This window comes from Pezoporus flaviventris, unplaced genomic scaffold, assembly GCF_033815535.1.
Source record: "Pezoporus flaviventris isolate CSIRO_AGI_PZ_B2104156 unplaced genomic scaffold, CSIRO_AGI_Pfla_v1 ptg000036l, whole genome shotgun sequence".
Taxonomy (NCBI): Eukaryota; Metazoa; Chordata; class Aves; order Psittaciformes; family Psittacidae; genus Pezoporus; species Pezoporus flaviventris.
In genome coordinates this window covers 15997403-16020559 of record NW_026892584.1, presented here as the reverse complement: position 1 = coordinate 16020559, position 23157 = coordinate 15997403, and the positions used below count along the sequence as shown (strand labels likewise).

The 23157-nt window shown below is 41.0% G+C and overlaps 1 protein-coding gene across 22 annotated transcripts in view; it reads left to right on the top strand.

The window, feature by feature from the left end:
* The first annotated feature begins 16629 nt into the window (after window positions 1-16629).
* Window positions 16630-23157, top strand: part of GPHN (gephyrin) — a 304092-nt gene continuing 297564 nt past the window's right edge. For 19 of the 22 annotated variants that reach the window (XM_061463321.1, XM_061463333.1, XM_061463331.1 and 16 more), the window contains exon 1: window positions 16630-16787. In XM_061463321.1, coding sequence (XP_061319305.1) covers window positions 16724-16787 — 64 coding nt within the window. In that variant the 5' untranslated portion in view covers window positions 16630-16723. The remainder of the gene's footprint in view (window positions 16788-23157) is intronic. The other 3 variants (XM_061463335.1, XM_061463326.1, XM_061463328.1) reach the window with 3 other exon arrangements.

The window sequence follows — 23157 nt, the reverse complement described above, 5'->3', positions numbered from 1 at the left end:
AAAGAGTCTATATTATGCCTATAGTATTGTTCACGTGCATTCAGAGGACTGGCCCGCTCAGTGTCTTCAGTCAAAGCAGCAAAGACATGGCCAATTTTTATGTATTAAGTCTACTGACTAAAAAACTCACCCAAAAAGCAGGAGTTTTATACCCTTCAACCTGCAGGTACTCAAACCACTAGCTCCTACCTTCCTGGACAATTTCCCAACTGGCTATCCCTCCACTTCTGCTGAGAAAATAGGAATATAAAAAGAAGCAAATGAGGGGAAGCATTTCTGCTCTCTGTTCACCATCTACTGCATTTTAGAAGTGAATGGGAATCTCTGTTTTGTTAATGTAAAAACACTCATAGGCACTTGAATCAGGCATGCACACTCCAGAAACGACTAGGAGAGCAGATTTACTCATGTGCATGTAAAAGTGCTACAGCTCCACTTATGCAAGTGATGCCAGCATAAGCAAGCGAAAGACAAGAGCTAGTACTGGGCATAGAGGGCTTTTTTCCATTCCTCAAAATCCAAATCTGTATTGGCCACCTGCAAGCAGCTCCCCACTTCATCTGCTGCAACTCTGGGGTCTCATCTACTTTTTGTACAGAGAATCGAGTCATCTACATCTGACTTGTAATTCTTGAGTTGTGCACCTTAGAAATAGAACTTTAACTTCAGCCCTTCATCACTATTTAGATCTGGTTTAAGACAGACCAACACCTGGCTTTTCAGGCCAGTATGTATCATCTTTAACAACTATAGCAGTCAAATCACTTGACAATGTAAGAGTATTGTTCTTACGACAGCTTACCTGAGTTCTTGGTAAATCAACGCACAAACTAATTCCACTTCTATCACAAAAATTGTTACTCCTTAACTTCTTTTAGATAACTGAGCCCTTTTTAAAAAGCAAGTCAGACAGCTCCTGAATGCACACTTGCTGCACTAGAGGGAGTAGGAACCTCATCCCTGCAATGGGCAGCTTTGCCTGATGCAAGCTTCTATAGAAAACATGCTGTTTAGGGGCCGTCTGGGTGATCAGGTGCCTGGCTGCTGATCATTAAAGATCAAAGATAACACTCTGTGTGAGAACATGGCTCTTCAGACTTTCTAGTCTCCACTTTGAACACTGCTAGTTGTTTCAGAATATTTCTTTCATAAAAAATGATTCGTATTTATAATGACTTGTTCCTATCTGGGATCCAGGCGCAAGCTGTATATATGCCTTGCTAAGAAGGGACTTTTGATTTTTCACCTTAGAACAGATTAGTTTCTAGTGTCAAACACCTTCTGACTTGCTTCTTTTTATGGCAAAGAGTCCTCCACGCTAGAGACTTCTTACAAATTCCTCTTCTAAAGATGAAAAAAAAGCACTGTATGGATAGTATAATCTGTTTCTGCCTGTGAATTACAGGCAAAATGACCTATGCTACAGCAGTTACAGAGGCTTTTTTTATCTGACAGGCATGGTTTAATCACTACTAAAGAGCATCCATACACTTCCATCTGGAATGCTCTAACAAACATTTTTCTTAAGAAAGAAAAATCTATCAAAACGCTTGAAGGAATCAAGGAAGGATGAATTCTTATGTGTGTCTCTTCCCTTTACAGTGTCAAATGGATGTAAAATTGTAAATGTGAAAAAGAGGCAGAGCATAACAAAGAGAAGGGATAACTTATAAAACTGCTTCTCAAATACTGCTGCAGTAACTGTAGGTGCAGATCCACTGTGCCATCAATAGGAAATGCTGTACTTCTACTCACAAAAGCAACATATATTATTTACAACTTATAAAGCCAAAGTAAAAATTTCTGTCCTGGTAAGATTCCTGTGTCTTCAGCCATTGTAGCCTCTTTTACAATTTCAGATTTTTTTTTTAGATTTTAATCCTCTTCATTTGTCTGTTTCCCTTTCACATTACTTTCTTGCCAGAAGGTGATACCAGGATTCTCCACTTCCACCTCTTCACCTTCCCTGTGCCTCTCCCTTCACTCCAATTTTCAGTTGTTGTGTAGCTGTCTTTCTCACTCATTTTTAATCCCACCCTCTTCCTCTGGTTCTTTCCTTCCTAACTTCACCCAGATCACAGGTTCCACCACCAAGCACCCCAGCTAAGGTCTGTTCAGGGACAAACTGTAGCACCAATCCTTGTCTGCCTTTGGAAGCTTCTACTGAGCCCTTTCTTACTTGCTGTATGTGTCCCATTTCTCATTCTCAGAGCCTGATTTTCCCTTATCTCTAGAATAAGCCCAAGGTGTGGACCCCAACATCCTCCTCAGGAGTGCTTTCTGCCATCTCACTTCCTGACTGGAGATATTTGCCCTGTTATTTGTTTCTTTTGGTTTGTAACAGTTTTGCTTCCTTGCTCCTAGAGTTTGTCAAACTCTGACAACAGCCTCTCTTCATAGAGATCCATGTTGCAGGTCACCCGACAGAAAGAGTGCTCTCTAGAACACACCCATCTCCACAGAGAGATAAGAATGCAGCACTCTGCTCCCGACATACACATATTCAGAATAAGAGCATGATAACATCACAGGAGTGGAAATATTAGGGTGTTATTGAGCATGGGACCCATACCTCTGAGTTTGCTGACCAACAGACTGGCTCTTGGAATACAACACACGGATGCTTTCAGAAGTGGGATTCAAGGAGTGGTGAGACTGGTGTGTCAAGACCTAAGACATGGAAGATATTATACATTAGACATCATGACAGTTCAAGCACTCCTGTGATGCTTGGCCACAGAGTGGCATCGTGGATGGTCCTACAGAACTTGCCAGAGGTCACCTTTACAACTGATTCCAGTCTGAATATTTCAAAGCTGATAAATCAAGATCTGAGTAACAGTTTGGCTTATACACCATGAAGGAAAAATTAAGTTGGCTTTGTCTTTTGATTAAGTTTTCAGAATGCTATTTCAACTTTTCTCTTTTTTTTTTTCCTCTAGCAAAGAATGCTGGAAGTAAAAGTGAGGTTCTGTATCCAGGAGCTGGGAAACTAATAAAATATCAAATATCACAAGATTCGTGATGAAGCAACCATGGTTGCCATCTCTGCTGCTCTACATTATTCCCTAAAACTGAATAACATTTATTTATACAAAATGCTGTGTTAAGATCAGTTGGATTATTCATAAAAGTGTTCAAATCCTATACAGTGTATACATGTCAGACACACTTTCCCTCTGAAACCAAATGTATTTATATCTGTTTGCCAGCTCAAGAAATACAAAGTGCTATTTAAAAGTTTATTAGGCAGAAAACATTCTTGTTTAAAAAGCCTCCAGAACTTGTGTATAACATATTCCAATATGTTTAGTGAATAGTTTTTGCAAGAAATGTCTAAGTTCTCAGACACAGAACAGCTAACTGCTGCTGTTAGTCTGCTTTTCAGTGTAACTTATGAGGATATATCGAAATATGCCTTTACCCCCAGAGTATCATCATCATGCTTGTAACTATTTTGATGACAAAAATAACAAGAAGAAAAAAACAGCTTAACTTAATTGTTAAATATTTGACTTTATCTTAAAAATAAAATCTTGCATGGGGCTTTCAGCTATCTCCAGGCACCAGGACAGGCTGGGAGCTGTGTGGCTAGAAAGCAGCTTGGCAGAAAAAGACCCTGGGAGACCTGAGGCACAACTAGATGAATGCAGTCAGCAACACACCATTTCAGCAAAGATAGACAACAGCATCCTGAGCTGCACTAGGCAGAGAATTGCCAGCAAGCTGAGGGAGGTGATTGTTGCCCCTCAGCTCAGCACTGGTGAGACATACCTGGAATGCTGTGAGTTTTGGGCTCCCCTGCACAAGAGAGACATGGACGTACCAGAAGGAGTCCAGCATAGGGCCACGAAGACTATTAAGGGACTGGAGCATCTCTCTTATATGAGGGAGATGGAGAAGACAGATACAGACCCTTCTCAGTGATACTCAGTGAAAGGGCAAGAAGCAATGGACACAAGTTGAAGTACAGGATGATAAAACATAAGAAAAATATGTTTTATGGTGAGGATGAGAATTGGAAAAAGTTGCTCAGGGAGGTTGTGGAGTCTCCATCCTTGGAGATACTCAAAACCTGACTGGATATATCCCTGGGCAACCTGCCCTAGTTGCCCTTGCTTTGAGCAGGGAAGTTGGACCAGATGATCTCCAGAGATCTCTTCCAACCTCAACCATTTTCTGGTTCCAAGAGTCAGAAGCGTGGAGTACAGATTTCTAGTTCACTGAAGTGAACCTTACTGATTTGGGAAGGGGGGTGGTGACTGTTAGGTTCAAAGGTGTAAAGAATCTCATTTTAGAATTTTAATTAAGGGAGAATAAAGAGGCCAAACACCTGCAAAGATTTTCCATTTGTAAGGTCTGTGGAGTGAAAAGGAAGTTACACCTTGCAAGTCATACTTGAAGTAAATTAGGAGTACCACAACAAAGGAAAAGTGGGCAACTGGGAGAGAAAGGGATTAAACCAAGAAGGGTCATAGGGACTGTATGTTTGAGAGGACACAGTGAGAGTGCAGTTTCACATTACAGCAATAAGTCTTTTACTGCTCTGAGTTTAAAAATAGCACCACCATCGCAAGGTTTACTTAGAGCTGCCAATTAAAGGAACAAGCCTGTTCTTCCCCTTCAGCACCTTTTCCTTTCTTTCTATCCACTCCGTTCCTAATGACTGAAGCCATGAATTGGATCAACTGATAGAATACTGAACCAACAAAACAAATTATAACTCCATTGGTGCAGCCCAGTGACTTTGATGCTCCCTGTGGACATGTTGCTAGAGCCAATGCAAGATAGGAGATGGGGAAACACAGCTGTGAGAGGTAAAAGAAGCAGCAAGAACCATTTTGGCTATATGCTCAATTGGATGCCAGTGAACTAAATTTATTAGACATGAAAAAGAAAATGTTATTTCAAATACTCTTGACTACAAGTGAGTTATTGGTGTAATCAGGCAGCTTGACTGCAGTACCACCCTCATACCCTAAAGCAGTATGCTCTGCTCCTCACTGTGCAACAGGATCACTGACAATATCTACCAAGACTTAGAGCTTCCCTAAAAGCCCTAGGCAATGAAGAACACAAAAGTACTTCCAAATGGTTGCAAATTTAAACCCATCATTACAAAAATCCATTTCACAATCAAGAACAGCATTGTGTGAGTTTAACACAAGTTGATGGCAAAAGACTGTTAATAGCTCCAAAGCTTAATGATGTCTGAAACATAAGATCCCATACAGCATTTACCCTCACCAGAACCTGTTGCGTCAGATAAAACGGTAGCTTATTAAACTTTATGTGAATTCTCATATTAGTTACACTATGTATCAATATATGGAGCATATTTTAGAAGGTCTGTTCTGTCAGCACCTTTACAGGCATCTTGTTTGTAAAAGCGATGATACAGTGAGGAAATCCCAGGGTTTTTTCTGCTTGAAAGACCAACTCTATTACTCCTAGCACAGCAAAAGCAAAAAAAAAACCAAAAAACCAAAAAACCAAAACCAAAGAAATTCAGTTTGCTTCTACAAAACTAAGCTGAAAATCCTTCAGAGGTCTCGCCTACTAAACAGATTTTTCTATACTTAGCAGCTTTTTCATTTATAATGCATCCTGTCCACTGGAGACAGAAAAGGAGTTCCAGAGATATGAAGATATTCTCCTGGGGCACACAGAAAATGAACAGTAAACAATGTTTTTCAAACCTAAGTAGAAAAAAAGAATTGCACTCAGGTAACATATAAGAGAAATATATTTTCACATAGTGAGGTGGGACACTTAAGTAAAACAAATATGTACCACCTGGCTCTATTTAAACACTGAATTCAAAGACATAGGTCAACTGGCTTTAAATACTAGTGGAAAAAAAAAAAATTGGAAATGATAAAATTCCAATGTACTTGCAGAAAGCTTTCCTATTTGTCCCCCAAAACCCACTACTCAGTATAATATATATATTACTACTACTCAGTATATATATATATATATATATATATATATATATATACATATACACTCAACTAATGTATAATGAGAAATTAACATATCTCAGGTAAAGAACTGGAAAATTCTGTACTAAATGTAGCTAGGGAGTATGGGAGTATCTGTTCAACTAAAATGGATAATATTGTGTAAATGGCTGAAATAAATCAGGAACATGAGAAGATCAGAATGCCTACACTGCTTCCTGCTCTAAAATATCATGTGATCTTGAGCAGCTCACAGTTTCTAAATACATCTGATGATACTGGGATCCTCAGGGCCAAAAATGCATTTACACATTTGATAGGTGGATCACAGGTATCTCATAAAGTCATTTGTGTTTTAGGGAGATCAGCTTACACCAAAATTGGTAACAGTGACTGGAAATTTTGACCACAGCTCACGACTCTTCAGGTTCACAATTTGTACAGTAAAAAGTAACAGAAACGAAAACCAGTTTTTGAATACACCTGCACGCACATGCACACCCATGCTTTTAGCCATGTCTACATACATACAGGGACACTGTTATAAATGAGATTTGAGCCCTCAGTATAGTATTTCATATTTCATGAAACTGTTGTCATATAAAAAAGCATGACAATTATTTTTTGTGGCTGGGAGAAAACATCTGGATTACTGTTCAGGTTAACATCACCCTTGAAATTAAATAGACTTGAAATCTGAGTATAGTCTAGGAACAGCAAAGAAAGTAGAAGGATATCATGCTTCCACAAGTTTATTTTGCAAGCTATGACAAACATTGAAAGGTCAGCTAGATAACAAGGAGTTTTCTAAGTAGCTGCCAAACAGTGTGACAGGTCTGACTGTGGTATCCAAATTTAGGACCTCTGAGATCTTGTGTTATAAGTTATGAACATAAAAAAATTAATGCTGCGTGAATGGAAATCTAAAGCTTTGGGTTTGTTTGTTTTGTTTTGTTTTGTTTTTTTCTTTTTGTGCTGACAATTCAAAATCTGTGAGTTTAGAAATAATGTAAAACCCATGAAGCAGAGCCCCTGCAGAGCTCTTTTAGCGAATAAGAAGGTCCATGTCCAAGATGGAAATGAAATGAAGGAAATTTATGCTAGGAGACTAATCTGCTAGACTGATGGGTGTTGGGATGCTAATGTAATCAGAGAGGAAGCTACCTGGCAGAAGCAGACCACACTGCTACAGAGTAAACATTTTGAAATTGCAGGACCAAAGTTGTAAGACAGGCTGAGCTTTCCACTGTTGAGAAATAAGAAAATGATTCATTTTGATAGTATGTAAATGCCCCAATAAATTATTTTTGACCGAAATGGAAATTGACAATGTCACTACAGTTTCTTTGATTTCAGAGAGATAATGTAAAATATTTGGGAAGGTGCTCTTAGTACCACTGTATTGCCTACTTATGAGCTATGCACTGAAATCAAGCTAACAACAGTTAACAGTAGTTAACAGCAGAACACAAGAGAAAGGTGTTACCTAGTATCAGTTTATCATTGTTAGTCTGTAACTAGTTAGCATGCTTTACTTGGGCAGGGTAGAAAGGGTACCCAGTATCTTAGAAAAAGGATGCAAATCAGACAAAGGTATTTTTCCTAGTTACAAGCTTGGTAAAAGTTTATTTGTGCTGCTAAGTTATAAGATTTAAACACTGATCTAAAGTTACTTCAAAAATATCTTGATGCCATCTATTCTAAATGGTTACTGGAAAACAGATGGAATAAAATTACCTTGTTTTCTCACCCAAGTAATTCTGTAAAATGAACAGCAGCTACTGGATATACATGAAATCAGTATGTCTAGACGAACAACCCTTTACACAGTATAGTGGTGAGCACATGCCTGACCATGGAGCAATATTCAGCCTCAGTTACTCTAAAGAGAATGGTAGACCCCAAGAGATGGTGAAATACAGATGACTGAAAGTACTATATAGGAAGGCATTACAAAAATTGTATACACGCAAGATCCTTTGACTATGTGAACCTGTAACTTTATTCTGGGGTCCCATATATGTAGTTCTGAACTTCTGTAAGTAGCTTATAAGAATCAGCTTGCCTAAAGAGTTACTGGACTGGGTTTGAAAATTTCTGGACACATGTGATTTTGATTCAGTTTCCTAATCCTTAAAAGATGGGTAACAGGTCTTAATTAATTTCAAAGTATTTCAAAGCATAAAGCAAAAAGCGATATATCAGAATTATACAATAACAACAATAAATCTTTACTGTATTCTTTGGAGAATGAATTACTTCAAGTGATCCCTGGGCTTCAAATTTGATGAGTACAGCCACAGGAAAAATTTAGACAAAAATTTAGAAAAACTGCAACGAGATATGAGACAAGGTTTGTATGAAGTGGTAAGATACCAGTTTTTCTAATACAATTGGCTCAAAGGAACAAGATTTTGACCATGCAAACTGTTTGTGTAGTCAGAAATACCACCTTTTTTTTTTTTCCAGAATTGGTCTCTTTTGGGATGCCCTTCAAAAAGCCATCCTTTGGGTGTTGCAAGCCAGTAAAACAGACCAAAGAGGAAGGTCCTTTCCAAGTTTCCACTGACCCCTGCCTCCCATTTCCACCAAGTAATGTGCTGTCTCTTGCTCACCTCAGACCCATCTGAGCAGTGATGCACCTGCACTTTAAAACCACTCTCTTAGGTACAGCGACACTGAGACCTGATGTGGTAAAATTTTTAAAAGATATTTTAGTTGTTTCTTTTCAGCATTATTTTTCTCTCTTTAGAAATTGCTAGTATAGCTTAATAAAAATCAATCAAATAAGATCTAAATTAAAATCAGAGAAAGAAATAATATTTCATTTGGGGTTGAACAGAATGTTCATTACAAAATAACCTTTTAGTATTTCTTATTTTGTCTAGAAACTTCTGCATTGGTCCAATAATGTATTAAAACCTTTTCTGTTTGGCCAGAAAACAAACCCCTAAGGGATTGATTCTGTGAGAATGCTTAACTTCATTCAACTGTCTTCATTAATGACACTAAGATTTAATGTGAGTAAACTTATTTACCTAAGTTGGAATTAAAACTGCAGTATTGACAAATAGAGTAAAGAGAATGATTTCAGTTCATTGGGGGAGAGAGAAAAAACCTAATTTAGGTAACGAATGTGATTCTCTTAGAAGCAAGGATCTGGACCAGAAAAAAAAAAAGACCACTCCCAGTCTCTGCTCCAGTTTTAGTTTAAATGTTGAGTAAAATTGTGATTAGAACCCAGGTATTCCATTTCTCCAAGGGATATAATATCACAATTAGTCAGTCACGCTTGGGCATTCACCTTCTGGCTTAAGAATAATTTATTTGTTCAAAGTACAAACCCTGAAAACAGGAGGGAATTGAAAGCCATATTCCATCTGGAAGAGCAGACAGCTTCCTGACTAGGACACTCAGAAGTGTAGATTTAAGTCCAGATTTCAAGCCAGTATTTGACTGGAGAGTTGAAGCACTTTTGAACTTTCAGGTCCCTGGTGAATTCCCTATCCAGGTTTGTCTTTCTCTTGAGGTGAGACCAGAGTGTTCATCCATATGCTGCTTCAGCAGGAGCCAAGGAGGCTACGACAGGTACTTAATCAAGAAACCTAATAAATACCACAGCATCCATCAGGAAGTCAGCTGTAATGCAGCCAGTAGCTCTGTTACTCCTCGCTCTCTAAAACCAGAGTAATAGTGGCTAATTTTTCAGACCTTGTCAGGATAAATATATTGATTGTGATACACTTGGATACTAAGGCAATAGCTGTTACATTAGCATTTTAAATAAGCAATGCAGAAGTACAGATGGAAATTAAGCCTATATAACTTAAGAGTGTCATGGAAATGAAAAGACAAAAAAAGGTCTGTTACTGGAAAGCTTGTTTTAGTATGTGTTCTTTTCTGCTTGAACTTTGATTAATTGTGGAAGAGGTAGATTTTTGATAGCAGGAGTCTGACTGTATTGGGAATTAAAGAAGCATCTGAGATGAAACTGAGGTAACAAAGTGTTCTGGACCAAGATTAATTAAGCTACTACAAAGTATATCCAACAATTTTGAGCCTTGTCTAAACCAAAAATATACAAAACTGTAATAATACACAGAGAATGTGTATTAAAAACTTCTTGCATTTAATAGGAATACATAAAATGGCCTATATGTCATTTGTGTCATCCAGTAATCTTATATGTGCACAGGTGTCAAGCCTCTTTTACTTTTACAATGCAAAGGTGTATAAGCAGTAACAGCAAATAAGGTACTGATTTTGTTCTTGAGGAGCAGAAAACCAAGTAAACTCACAGAAAATAAACATAGACCAAATAGTCTCACACCATCACTGTCTAGGCATCAGAGACAGTACACGCAACTAGTTTTATAGGCATAGTCTCCGGATCACAACAAAAATATTTCTGGGGAAGGCATGGCTACTCGCTTTTTGCCTGAGTTTTATTTGTTGATATAGTTGCATGTGTCTGAAGGCCAAGAAACCGTTTGTAGTTAAGAGCTGAAACACAGTATCCTTCACTGAATGATGGAGAACTTCCCTTCAGTCAAGCTGGCAGGAGGTTGTGGCTGCCTTTCTCCATGCAGTATCCTCCTCTTCCTTAGAGGATCTGTTCTCGTATTTCTAATGTTTCTATCAAGTCAAAGAAAACAATAGAACAAGGTTTGCTGCAGAAGCAAGCTGTCATTTGTTCACTTTGGCAACAATATGCGGTGATCGTTTGTGAATAATTAATTCTGAGATATTATAATTTAATTGTGGGTTCAAAAACTTACCTTCTCTTTCCTCTTTATGCCCTATTTCATACAGCTTGGAGTCGTCCTGCTTATTAAGCAAGACTGAGATTTCTTAGTTTTATTTCATCTCTGATACAGAAACAAGGGGAAATACAGATAAAGGAAAATAATGTACAGAAAGAACTGATTCAGCTCATCAGAATTCTGAATTTAGTTTACATGAGATTCAAAAGCATTTTCCTGCTTTTCATATCCAAGTCCTTAATGAGGCAGTTTTGTCAAAGTGAAATCTCAAAAATAGAATGTTCCAGTAAGATGTCTTTTAAATCTGTCTACTCTTTGTGTATGCTAAACTCATCAACTGCTTTTCTAAAATAGCTACTGTTTTGCAGCAAACGAAGCACAGACAATTGAATGTGTCAGCACCACTCATATGGAGTCACGCTAAGATTCATTTTATTTGTCAAGCATCCATACTAGCAGTGAATCAACCGAATTGCGTTTGTAATCTGATGTCACATGTATTGCATGCCTATCTCAAAGACCTTGGTTCTGCTTTCAGATGGGTTGTGATGGAAGATTATTAGCAAGGGCTGCAGTGACCCAGAAGAATTGATACTGGGGAGCATCAGGCTTCTCACTCCTACATAAATCCCTGAAGATTACCTTTGGCTGGAACCATTTCCAAATTATTCTAAAAGACCGGAAGTGTTTTTTTAGTGTTCTGTTCTTCACTAAAAGCCTTCTTTGACAGATCAGAATAATTACAGCAAAATATCTGGTGTATCTTCTGTAGGGTGGTACAGAGATTTGTAGTAGGACCAGCTCAATGGGTGATGGACAAAAGATAATGAGGATGATGAAAACATAATCTTTTGCACAGGATGTGCAGGTCCTCCACTGCTCTTTGCTGATGGATTGAAATCCTTGGTACCAAGCTGAAGGTATACTTCAATTTGGAACTTCCCTGCCTGGCACTTCTTGAATTCTGTGTGGGAAAGACTGGACAGAAACACGTATGTCTTCATGATGCCATAAAATACACTGGTCCCACATGCCCTGGACAGACACCTACAGGACATTCATTTCCAAAGGCTTGTAGGACAGAAAGATTTCTTTAACTGAACAGCAAAACAGCAACACCTGAAATCTCAGACAAAGAAGAGGCAAGCTGGATAGACCTGCTTTGTGCATTAAATAATTAGAAGATATGGTTTCACTGTAACCTTTTTCCTGGGCAGGATGATGGGGAAGGAAGAACTTTTGCTTTTATGGTCTGAGCAGAGTATGAGAGTAAAAAGGAGGGCTGCGAGGGAACTGGATTGAAGGCGTCCCACATGGTTGTCACATGCCATATAAGCTCTCTAAACTTCACTCTTACAGATGTTGTTTCTGAGAATACATGTGAGGTTGTATCTTTGAGCATATGGTGCCATTTCGAAAGTTACACCACAGTAGGTACCTGAGTAGGAGGAGGCAGTAAGGGAAGGAGGCTGTATGCATGGATGTTTGTTTAGGGCCATCTTTTCTTCAGAGTTTTCCACATGCCTGTCATTGCTGCTAATGCCCATATTGCAATTCGGCATGAGCTAAGTTGTGGTAGAGTCTGTTACCATGTGGAAAGCTAAGAGCTTCTCTCATTTTGAAATCTCACGGACATAGGCTATTTGCTTAATAAACAAATCTGACCTTGTGAGTATTGGTGCAGGGCAAGGAGTAATGCAGTTCTACACAAAGCAAACCACATTTTTCCCTCCCACTTGTAGTTAAGACAGTCACTGAAGCTGGGTTACTGCTCCTGACTGGAGATGTAAACCCAGAGAAGGTTTTCAGGGGGCCTCTGGCAAAGATGGTGTGGCAAGGGTGGGCTGTGGTATGGGTGACTAGGACATTCAGATGGTTTGCTAGCCTTACATAGCTAAAATATAGTGCATGTTCTGTCTTTTCCCTAGATGCTTGCCTAAGGGAAGGAATTGTTTAGAGAAATCACCTCTTTTACCTTCTTTTAAAGTGATGAATATTGTGCTGTATCAGTGACTGCACAGAAAATGTTTATGGTACTCTGTTGAAAAATTTATAGATCAATACAGACTATTGAAACATATGAGAAAGTAATCATGTATATAACACTCACTTTAAACCAACAGCTGCATTGGAAAAGCTTTGTATTTTAATGTCTCAAAACTTAGAGTTTCACGACCCTTTATAGACTTGCTTCAATAAGCTGGAGGTAAAAATCCGTTTCCTATCACTGAACCACTGAGCCAACTAGTCTCTTGACCTTGCTTGGATTTGCACCAGTGGCATAGAAACAAAATGTTCTGAATTCTATTAATGATTCATTAAGCCAACTATTTCATGACTTCAGCTGGATCTGTACCAATGGCACACACAGTTGAAGGGCTGTGTCCCACTGCTGATCCAGCTAGCCAACCAATTGAAAACAAAAAAGAGGAGATTTAAGAAATTACATTGAAGGAGCCACTGCAAAAAAATAAAAAGTCAGACCTGTGTAACAACAAGATTATAGAAATCATATTGAACACCTATTCTAAATATGAAATGTCTCTGATAACTTTCAAAAATCATCTTTGCCACACTGTAATCAACAGAACAAACTGGTATCTTCCTGTAATCATACCAAAGTATTTTTTTTAATTATGATTCTTACAGGTAACTAAACAAATGCTTCCTGCATGCTCAAACTCTTTCACCCAAATGAGTAATTAAAACATGTCATTCTATGGTGCTCATGATAAAATAAGAAAGCCCACTGTGTCAGCCAGTGGAGTAGGACTACAGGGAACAACCATGGCTGGAAGAGCCAGCTGAATGAAAGAGCAGTGCTTTGCTAATGGACAGGTATTGGTAATTAGCAGCTGGCAAACAAAGTAAAGTAAAAGATTTCCCAAGAGATTACTAAGTTGAGTTATACTTCAGTGCTGACATGACCAGGGTAAAATGTGATTATCAGTTGTATATTGACTTTGATGAGGAAAACTTGTTTTTCTCTGGACACCCAACATGAACTCTGGTATGCACCAATGCATTTCCCAGAACATCTCCCTGCAGTAAAACTTTCTTCCTTCCACACACTCTTGTTTCCTTATTCTATGAAAAACTTGACTGCAGGACATCATCCCATTCATAACTTCTTTTTTTTGAGCCATTATGGGTCTACCATTATACTAACAGTATCGTTTACAAGGGCTTTCCTACCATGATAATAAAATCCCATATTGATTTCAGCTTCTTCTTGACTCAGCCTTCTAAAAATTTGTAAACTTAGACTATTTCATTACATTAATACAATCCTCTACTACACTTCTATACAAAAAATCCCACACACATTCCACTAGTAGGTTCTTATAAGCCAGGAAATGCTAAAGCTAATGTTGCCAGTGAAATCTGAATTGTGCCTCTCCTTCTTAACATCCACAAGAGCAACACATCAACAGGCTACACTGGGATACTGTGAGATGCTCTGAATAAACAATACTGTTTTTAGTGTAGGGTGTGAGAATCCTCTGCAGGAAGCTACAAGATGTCAAGCTACTTGCTTGTACTTCAGATAATTTCAGATACGTTTGAGAAAGAAACCCAACCTCTGCCTTGTCTACAGCAGAATATTCAACACGTAGTGACTGAACCCACGAGGGAACAGCAGTATGAGCACCAGCAATGCAGTATATCTTCAGTAACCATGCTGGTTTGGGTTCAGGCTTACACCCACCCACATATGTTGTATTATACCATTGCATAACCAGAGATCCTTGGAGCCTGAATTCTCAGTCTCTATGGCTGCACACACTGCAACTGCTGTGCCAATATAGCAATACTGATATCGTGTCCTGGTGCACCACCCCATCAGAGTGCTACTAGTGTGGCTCTCCCTGAGAAACAGGATATTTCTTCAGGCCTTTTTTTTTGCACTAGCAGTTTATCTCAAAAAAAAATTATTTGCTAAAGAGGAAACTCCTGAAATGGTGAATTAATGTCTATGCAAATTAAAAATGCTTTCAATAATTGATTGTTAGTACACAATCAAAAGGTGAGTAATCTGGAAGACTATTATCAAGATAGTACTGAAATCTCAACAGGAATACCTGAAAATACAGATGTCCACCAGAGTCAGAGAGCTTGAACTTTGACAATGGGTTATCATCTGCAATTGATGATGTTGCTGTCAAATGTGAAAGACATTTGCCTAGATATTAATTCAAAATTACTTCAAATATTTACTTCCAGTTTCCCAGATCATATAGTTCAAGTAAGAGAAAGTAAAGATACTTGTTATGATACAAAGTTGCTTTAGCTAAAGGCTGTATAACAACAGTTTTAATCTCAGAGTAAAGGGGAAGGGTTGGAAGGGGAGAGGCCTCAGAAGAAGGGGCTGTTGATTGATGAAAAGCTGAACATGACCCAGCAATGTGCACTTGCAGCCTGGAAAGCCAGCTGTATCCTGGGCTGCATCAAAAGAAGCATGGCCAGCAGGTCAACAGAGGTGATTCTGCCCCTCTACTCCGCTCTTGTGAGACCCCACCTGCAGTACTGACTGCAGCTCGGGCCCCAAAATCAAGAGGAAGGTGGACCTGTTAGAGCAAGTCCAGAGGAGACCACGAGGATGATCAGAGGGCTGGAACACCTTTCCTATGAAGACAGGATGAGAGAGTTGGGTTTGTTCAGCCTGGAGAAGGCTCTGGGGAGATCTTAGAGCAGCTTCCAGTACCTCAAAGAAATCTGGAGAGGGACTTTTTACAAGGGCATGTAGTGACAGGACAAGGGGAAATGTCTTTAAGCTGAAGAGGGAAATTTAGATTAGGTATCAGGAAGAAGTTCTTTGCTGTGGTGAGGGTGGTGAGGCACTGGAACAGGTTGCCCAGAGAAGCTGTGGCTCCCCCATCCCTGGCAATGTTCAAGGCCAGCCTGGATGAAGCTTTGAGTAACATGGTCTAGTGTGAAGCATCCCTGCCCATGGCAGGGGGATTAGAACTGGTTGATCTTTAGGGTCCCTTCCAACCCAAACTGTTCCATGATTCTATGGCAAGATTGCAAATATGCCTTGTTGAGCCCTGGGGACTCAGAAGTTGTTGGGAAGATTTTGTATTTCTAAACTTCATGCTAAGGAAAGGAAGGGGTGATTACCATCCTTGCTATCTATCTTTTCACATTATCAGACGTCTTAAGAATTTAACTGTTATCAGTGTAATCAGATGGTGAAAGCGACTTTCGATTCTGGTGACCAAAAGCAATTTGGCTGCCACCCGAAACCCCGCCAGACGTCTGGAAGAGGCACCGAGCCTGCATTTTCACTGCCGGTTTATGTCAACCGGAGCCCGCACTTTCGCCCTGCCCTCCTCCCGCCCGGAGTGTCTTCGGTAACGGTTCCTCGGGGCTTGCGCTAGTGCCATTGCCCGAGTGAGGGAGCTGCTTCAGGGGCCCTCCGCGGCTGCGGGGGGCGGCTAAGACTCAGCCGGTGCTCTGCCTGAGCCGGCACACCCCCGGGAAGCGGCTGGGGAGCCAGGAGGGCCGGCTGCCGGGCGGAAACGCCCCTTGCCTCGCCCCCGGTGTCGTGGCTGCCGATGAAACGGCACCTCGGGGTTGCGTGTGTTTGAGTGCTGCAGCCCGCCAAAGGAAGCGTAAGGGGCAGCTGAATAGCACGGGCTACACAACTGACAGTGGCCACGGCCCGGCCCGGCCCGGCCCGGCCCGGCCCGGCCCGGCCCCCGCGCCCCCCGCCGATCGGCGGCTGCCGGCGGGAGGCCCGGCACTCTCGGACAATAGATTGGTACTGCCTGGGCAGCGTGCTGCACGCCAGACTTTCGCTCGCCGGGTCGCGGTTGCCTCCGCCGGCCCGCGCTAGCGCTAGTCCCGCCCCAACCTGGGTTAGCCCCGCCTCTCCCCGGGTTGGCCCCGCCCCACTACTCCGTGCTCCTCCCCCTTTGCGCTCGCGCCGCTCTCGCGCTCCCCCCCCCCTCCCCCCCGCTAGCTCCTGTCAGTGCGGTGGCTGCGCCGGGAAACATGGCGTCGGAGGGAATGATTTTAACGAACCACGACCACCAAATCCGCGTCGGGGTCCTCACAGGTAATGGGCCGCGGCCGGGTACGGCGCTAGGGAGAGGCGGGGAGGGGGAGAAGAGGGAGGCGGGAGCAGGTCGGTGCGCACCGTCAGGCCGTCCCGCGGGCTGCCCTGGCGGTCTCCCTCTGTGGCGCTGACGCTGCGCAGGGAGCCGCCGCTCCGGCGTGCGTGCCGTGGCCGAGGCCTCGGACCGGGCCCCGGGGCATGGGGGCGGTGCCGCGGCGGGGAGCGTGTGCGCGAGGCCGGGGAGCGCTGGGCACCGCTGCCGCAGGCGGGCGAGGGAGCGGGTGGCTCCTGGGCACCTCAGCCAAGGGACTGGCCCGGGAATAGCCCGTCTGGAGGGGACGGGGCGCGGACGTGGGCGCCTCCCCAAGGGGACGAAGGGGGTTCAGACGTCGCCGGGCTTCCTTCAAACGCGGTGGATCTGTGAGTGCGAAGGCGTTTGAGAGGGGAGCCCGCGGCCGGCGGAGGCTGCGGGCCGGAGGGAGACGGGCCTGCCTTCCCCGGGCGGCGGCGGCGGGAGGCGGCCTGAGCTCCCGGCCCCAGGGGGTGCCTCTGAGTGCAGCACGCTCTGCACGGCAGACACCTTTAGGATGACTCCTTCCCTTCCCCCTCCGTGGCCTTTTCTTTCGGCGGGGGGTGGGGGAGAGGGATAAATGCGTATGCCCGTGTGCCTTCTGTTGTGGGGAGGAGAAGGGCACGTACGATGCCGCTGCTCATAGCGCCTGGATGATCCTTTAATAAACCCCTGGCACATGACATAACGATGGTTGCACAGGATGGTTCCTAGAGCCGTAGCCGGTACGTGTGTTGCAGGCTTCGGGGTTTCTTCGCCCTTTGGGGTGGGCTTTGCGGTTATCCCAGTGTTCCGTGGAGCTCGGTACGCCCAGAAATGAAGCCCCGGGGGGAAGGGGGGGGGGGGGGGGTCGAGTGCGTAAGGGCGTAAATAGCGTTTCTGGTGGAGGAAGGGGTGAGAGATTTTAGTGAAATGTTTGCACGTCAAGCTCAGTAGCTTTTATCTGGAGCCTGGGGAGACGTGACTGCTTATGGAAAAAAAGCGGCGTTGAGAGCATGCTTCGGAGCCGGAAGGCTTTCGGAGTGAAAGGGGATACATTCATGGGAGGGGATGTCTGGGGTAAACCAGAAAGTTATTTATTAAACCCAGCGATATTTAACCCGAGCGCCCCCGTGTCATGGCTCCTTCGGGACCGCGCTGGTGCCTGCGGGCAGCTCGGCTGCGGGGGGCTAGTGCGAACCCGGCGTGGCGGGAGCTGTTCTCCCTCCTTGTGCTGAACCCTGCCGCCGCCCGGGCAAGAGCCGCGGCGGCGGGAGACCCTCCCTCCCTTCCTGAGAAGCGTTCGGCTGCAAGGTTATGCTGACAGTAGACCGCTGGAAAAGCACAGTACAGTGGAAGCAGAAATCCTTTCCTTCCAATTTCAGGCAGTCACATCCTTCATGAGGACAGAGTAGGTTTGACCAGATGCGAGCCTTGTGGACCTATCCACCTGGTCATGTTCAAGGCGAGGTTGGACAGGGCTTTGAGCAACCTGGTTTATAGGAAGGTGTCTTTGCCCATGGCAGGGGGGCCGGATCTAGATGATCTTTAAGTTTCCTTCCGACCCAACTCATTCTATGAGTCAAATTAGGGAGTTTGTACCTTTTGTTCCAAAAAGCTAGGACATGCATGCAATTGCATATTATTGCAGAAGTTAAAGTGGGAAGGACGTCTCTGCTAACATAATGCTCTTTGCATATTTGGTACAACTTCATGCTGTGTAACTTGGATTATTATTTTCTGTTTATCAGTGAGTTGTAATAATTTTCACCTGGACATGTTCCCAGAATGCAGTATCAGATACATATGGTGTATCATTTAAATATTCATTTAAATAATGATTTAAGTCCTAAGGTTAATTCAGGTAATCTTTCAGAACACGTAGGTTTTTATTTTGTATTGTAAATCCTGTTTGAACACTGTTAAACTTTGTACCATAATTTGCAATTCCACTGAAAAGATCAAAAAGGAAAAACAAAAGCCATAAGCAAGAACAGTTGTAGCCCTTACCCCCTGAATGCTGTTCTTTTGAATTGAAGGCTGAAAATTTTTGCAAAGAATTATTTTGCCATTTTGAAAGGAGACATGTTGGTTTCTAACAATTTTCCTAATCCCCTTTTTGTGATGTTTGTAGACATGAAGCAGAATTTTATATAAATATGTTACTTTACGATCATATATTTGGCCCAACTTGTTTGTTTTCCACTTTAACATTTCCTTTAATACCTAGAAGAGAGTATTTGTAATTTAGAGGGTTTGGACCCCCTAGTTGTTTCTGCTGTTTTAGCTGTGAAGAAAACAGCAAATTAAAAATCTGTTCTTCTGGGTTTTTTTTTTTTGTTTGTTTGTTTTTTTTTGGTGGTTGTTGTTTTTTTTTGTTTTTTTTTTCTCATTGGAATTAAGTAATAATTACTTTTTGGGTGGTGTATGAAGGAATAAGTTTAGGAATGGAAAGGTTAGGTATGAACAGGGTTTTGTGTTTTGTTTTGTGTTTTTTTTTTTCTTTGGTTTGGTTTTTTTAATCATTTAGAATAGCTCAGTGATCAGAAATTAGATAATTAACATAACATGACATCTTTAGCTTTTCTAATGAACATCATAGCCATTTTTTTTGTTAGCAGTGTATGCTTGGGGGCTTACCAGCATAGGCATATAGATTTATGTTCCCATTAGACCTGGTATACTCAGTTTACAAAGTACTATTAGTTCACCTTGTGATAGTATTCAGATGGAATTTAAATTTACTTACTCTTTTGAATTTATTTGAAATAATCTTGTGTGTTTATTTTTAAACCAGGACATAAAAAAATTGTCTGGATTTGTTTTTAGTCTTGTCAAGGTTGATGCGCATGGCTCCAGAGTATATTATTACAGAGTGAATAATGTTTGTCACATCGCTTAATTAAATTGCATTTTATTTTGTTTTGCGTAAGTTACTGTATTTTGTTTTGCTTAGCAGACCTTTGTGTGTATGCCGTTAACTTCCTATCTAGAAACAAATACGTATTTCTTAACTTGTGACAAATTCAGACAGGTACAATGGATTAGAGAAGTAGGAAGTTTGTTTATTGTTTAGCCAAAGTAACTTACTGTGTTCAAATGCAAAATTGTACAGAATGCAGCACCTTGGTGGTGGTGGGTTTTTTTTGGGTTTGTTTTTTTTTTTTTTTTTTAATCAACCAACCAACCAAAAAACTTTTAAACTGCTCTTATATCCAAACTCCAAACTGTCAAGGTCTTTTAGTTAAGACTGAATAAAAAGAATGGAGTCCGTAATTAGGACATTTTCTCAATGCAAAAGAACTGTCTTCCTGGAATCTGAAAAAAGTACTTTAGTGTATACAGTATCTGCTGACTTGCAGATATCATTCATGTTTATTTTTGAGTATCAGAAAGTTGTAGATTTAAGATTATTTACAGAAGCAGGAAGAAATAGTATACAATGATGAAATACAAAACTGTGGAACTTGTCAACCAGAGGGTTGTGTCTTAAGTTAATAGGAAGTCTCACTAGTCTGTGGGTAGAAAATTGAGTTCTAATCTTTATTATCATTTCAAGACATTGTGCAGTCCAAGAAAAGAAAGCAACTATTAGTGTTGTATTCAGCCCTAGTGTTTAAGGAAGTGTTCATATTAAAGGTACTGCTCACTTGAATTCCAAATCTAGGTTTTCCCTCTTCTGCCACTGCTACTTATCACAGGCATGCAAACTAATAATAGAGCTTCAGTGTTATGTTGTCATGAGGTTACCCTTACGGTAAAATACATTTTAAAGGGACTTGTGATGCTAACCGTCAGACTGGGAGAGTTTTGTGATGGAGAATGAGATAGTGGAGGAGACACGGGCTAACAGTGGCCGAAGCTTTGTCATGTAAGTGCTCTGGATAGCTTATTTTTAAAAAGAAATGCACACACAGAGAAACAAGAAATATGGGGTAGACAAAAGAGGAAAAAAGAGGAAAAATATCTACATTTATGGTAAAGATTGAATTGTATACATACTGTCTGCAGTGTTGTGCATCAAAACTTCCTTAGTAAAATACAGACATTGATATGGAGTTATTCTGGTTATCCCAGTAAGCTTTTCATATTTGGGATATCTCTTAACAGAATGGATGTTAATGAGTTACCACTGATGTCAGGATATTGAACCTGGATTAGTAAGTACAGAGTTTTGTAATGCTGAAGTTGGCTAGGAAAGGGGAAAAGAAGTGGATGCAGTGCCCAGAGTTGAATCAATGTTAGGTCATACTTCACTGATGGTGACATTGGCAAAAGTTACCTAACCTGTGACCTTTCTTGTTATGTGAGGGACTAAGCAGACCCTTGGCTGGAAACATCTGGAGAGATCAAAATAATGTTGCCATCTCCACTACCCTGATGGGAGAAAGAGACTGGTTCTCTCTGGTTGCTAGTTTACTTTGTCCTTTTTTCTCTCCATTCCCACCTTCTTTTTATTTTCCTCTCATTTTCTGTCCGGTCAGCATCTAGTGTAGCTAGTCAAAACTTGATGTTTTGTTACATGTGTTGTTCAGAATATTCCTGATGAAACTTTGTCAAAAGGCTAATGAAGTGTTTGTCTGCTCTTGAGGTCTGTTAGCAAGAGTCATCACTAGGGACAAACAGCCTTTTCTGTCTTTACTCCTCTTTCTGTATTGTTTCTTGCTTGTTTAAAAAAATAACCTCAGCCTTTCTTTTTCAGGACAGTTTTACCATATTTAGTTGTCCTGTATTGCTTAAAAAGCAGTGATACAGCTTTTCACCTTTATGAAACATTTTTTCAAAATTAGAGGATGTAAGGGTTTTTGGCAAGATGCAACCTTTCACTAATGATTTCTTCTTCAGGTACTTTGTTCTTCCTTTCTTCCTCTAAATAAAGATTAAAACATTTCAAATGCCAGTTGTTTCCATGGGCCTGCGCAATAAAGCAGACAAATGTTTCTGAAAGCATAACCTCAGACCTTATTTAGCCTTTTCACACTGTAGTGTGAAAGGTTACACTAGCATCTTTAAGTGTCTGAGACCATTTAGTTTGTTGAAATAACCCTGCATGTACCCATTGTGTCTGAGTATCACATTGAAGCTAGCACTCTTGGCTAGTGAGGGCATTGTCTACTTGAGGACACCATCCAGAGTTTACTTGGGCAGATCTGAAGTTTGTCAGTGTAGAAGTTCTGTAAAAATTGAGAAATGAGGGGAACAAAATGCTTAGAATGTCATTATTTGTTAGTCAGACTGTCTTAGAAATATAAGCTGTCAGTTTCCCATCTAAAATTTCATATACCTCTCTCCTACTTCATGAGGTACCTTCTCATGACTTTCCTCTAAGACTCTTCTTTAATAGCATGCAAGTTGCAAGATCTTTTCTTGGTGGTGATGCTGTTCATGTTTTGGATATACATCGGAAATTATGGTGACCTTTCTGACAGAGGTGTGGGTGGGAGGGTAAGGAACAACATTAAGTTTGCTCATGCTTAGTGTCAAATTGCCTAATTGTCTAAATTGAAGTTGGTTAGCTTTTTTTTGTGGTCTGCTTTTCTGTGAAAAATAACGTCTTGTAGGCACTTGTCTTCAGAACAAAGATTCAAGTCAGTAGCAGTTCCTAGGAGCTGTAGCTTCCAAAAGCTTAGTTCAGCGAATGAATTCCGGAAGTAGAGAAGTGCTGTAGTTCCATTAAAACATTCTAGACTGAGCAACATTGATTTTTGTCTTTTCCAACTGTAAGGTTGTCAAAACGTTGAGTTTATCCATAGAAACTAGGAGATCTCTCTCTTTGCTGTTTGTAGCCATAAGTCTTCACAAAACCATTTCTTATTGTTTTTTTATTTGGCCACAGTGATAAGCTTTTATGTCTAGTGATCAGTGCAGTTACTGAGTTTCCTTTTTATAGTTTTAACCATGCTGAATAGGAACCTTTACTTTTTATAGTTAAAGAGGAAAAAAGTCCTGATTTTTTTCTCCCTGTTTTTGATATGTAGTGTGGAACAAAAATTGGTGACTGGAATCCCACTGGTACAGCAGACTCTTTAACTTACAGTTTAATTTGCTTGCTGTAATACTGTTTCTTTTGAACAGAAAGAAGTGGAAGTTAAAGGCATGTAAAGCAAGAGATTGTTTCCCAACTATACATGGATGTTTTAATTAATGCCTACTTATGTAATAAATGGCCATTAATTTGGAGGTTTATGTGGTCTTATAGAGGCGGAGTGAGAAGTCTTGTCTTGTGATTTTGAGTTTTCTTAACTACAGTTGAAAGACTTCCATCTTTGCCCATACTCCGTGTCTGAAGATCATATTTAGCAGTATAGAGTTTATCCATTA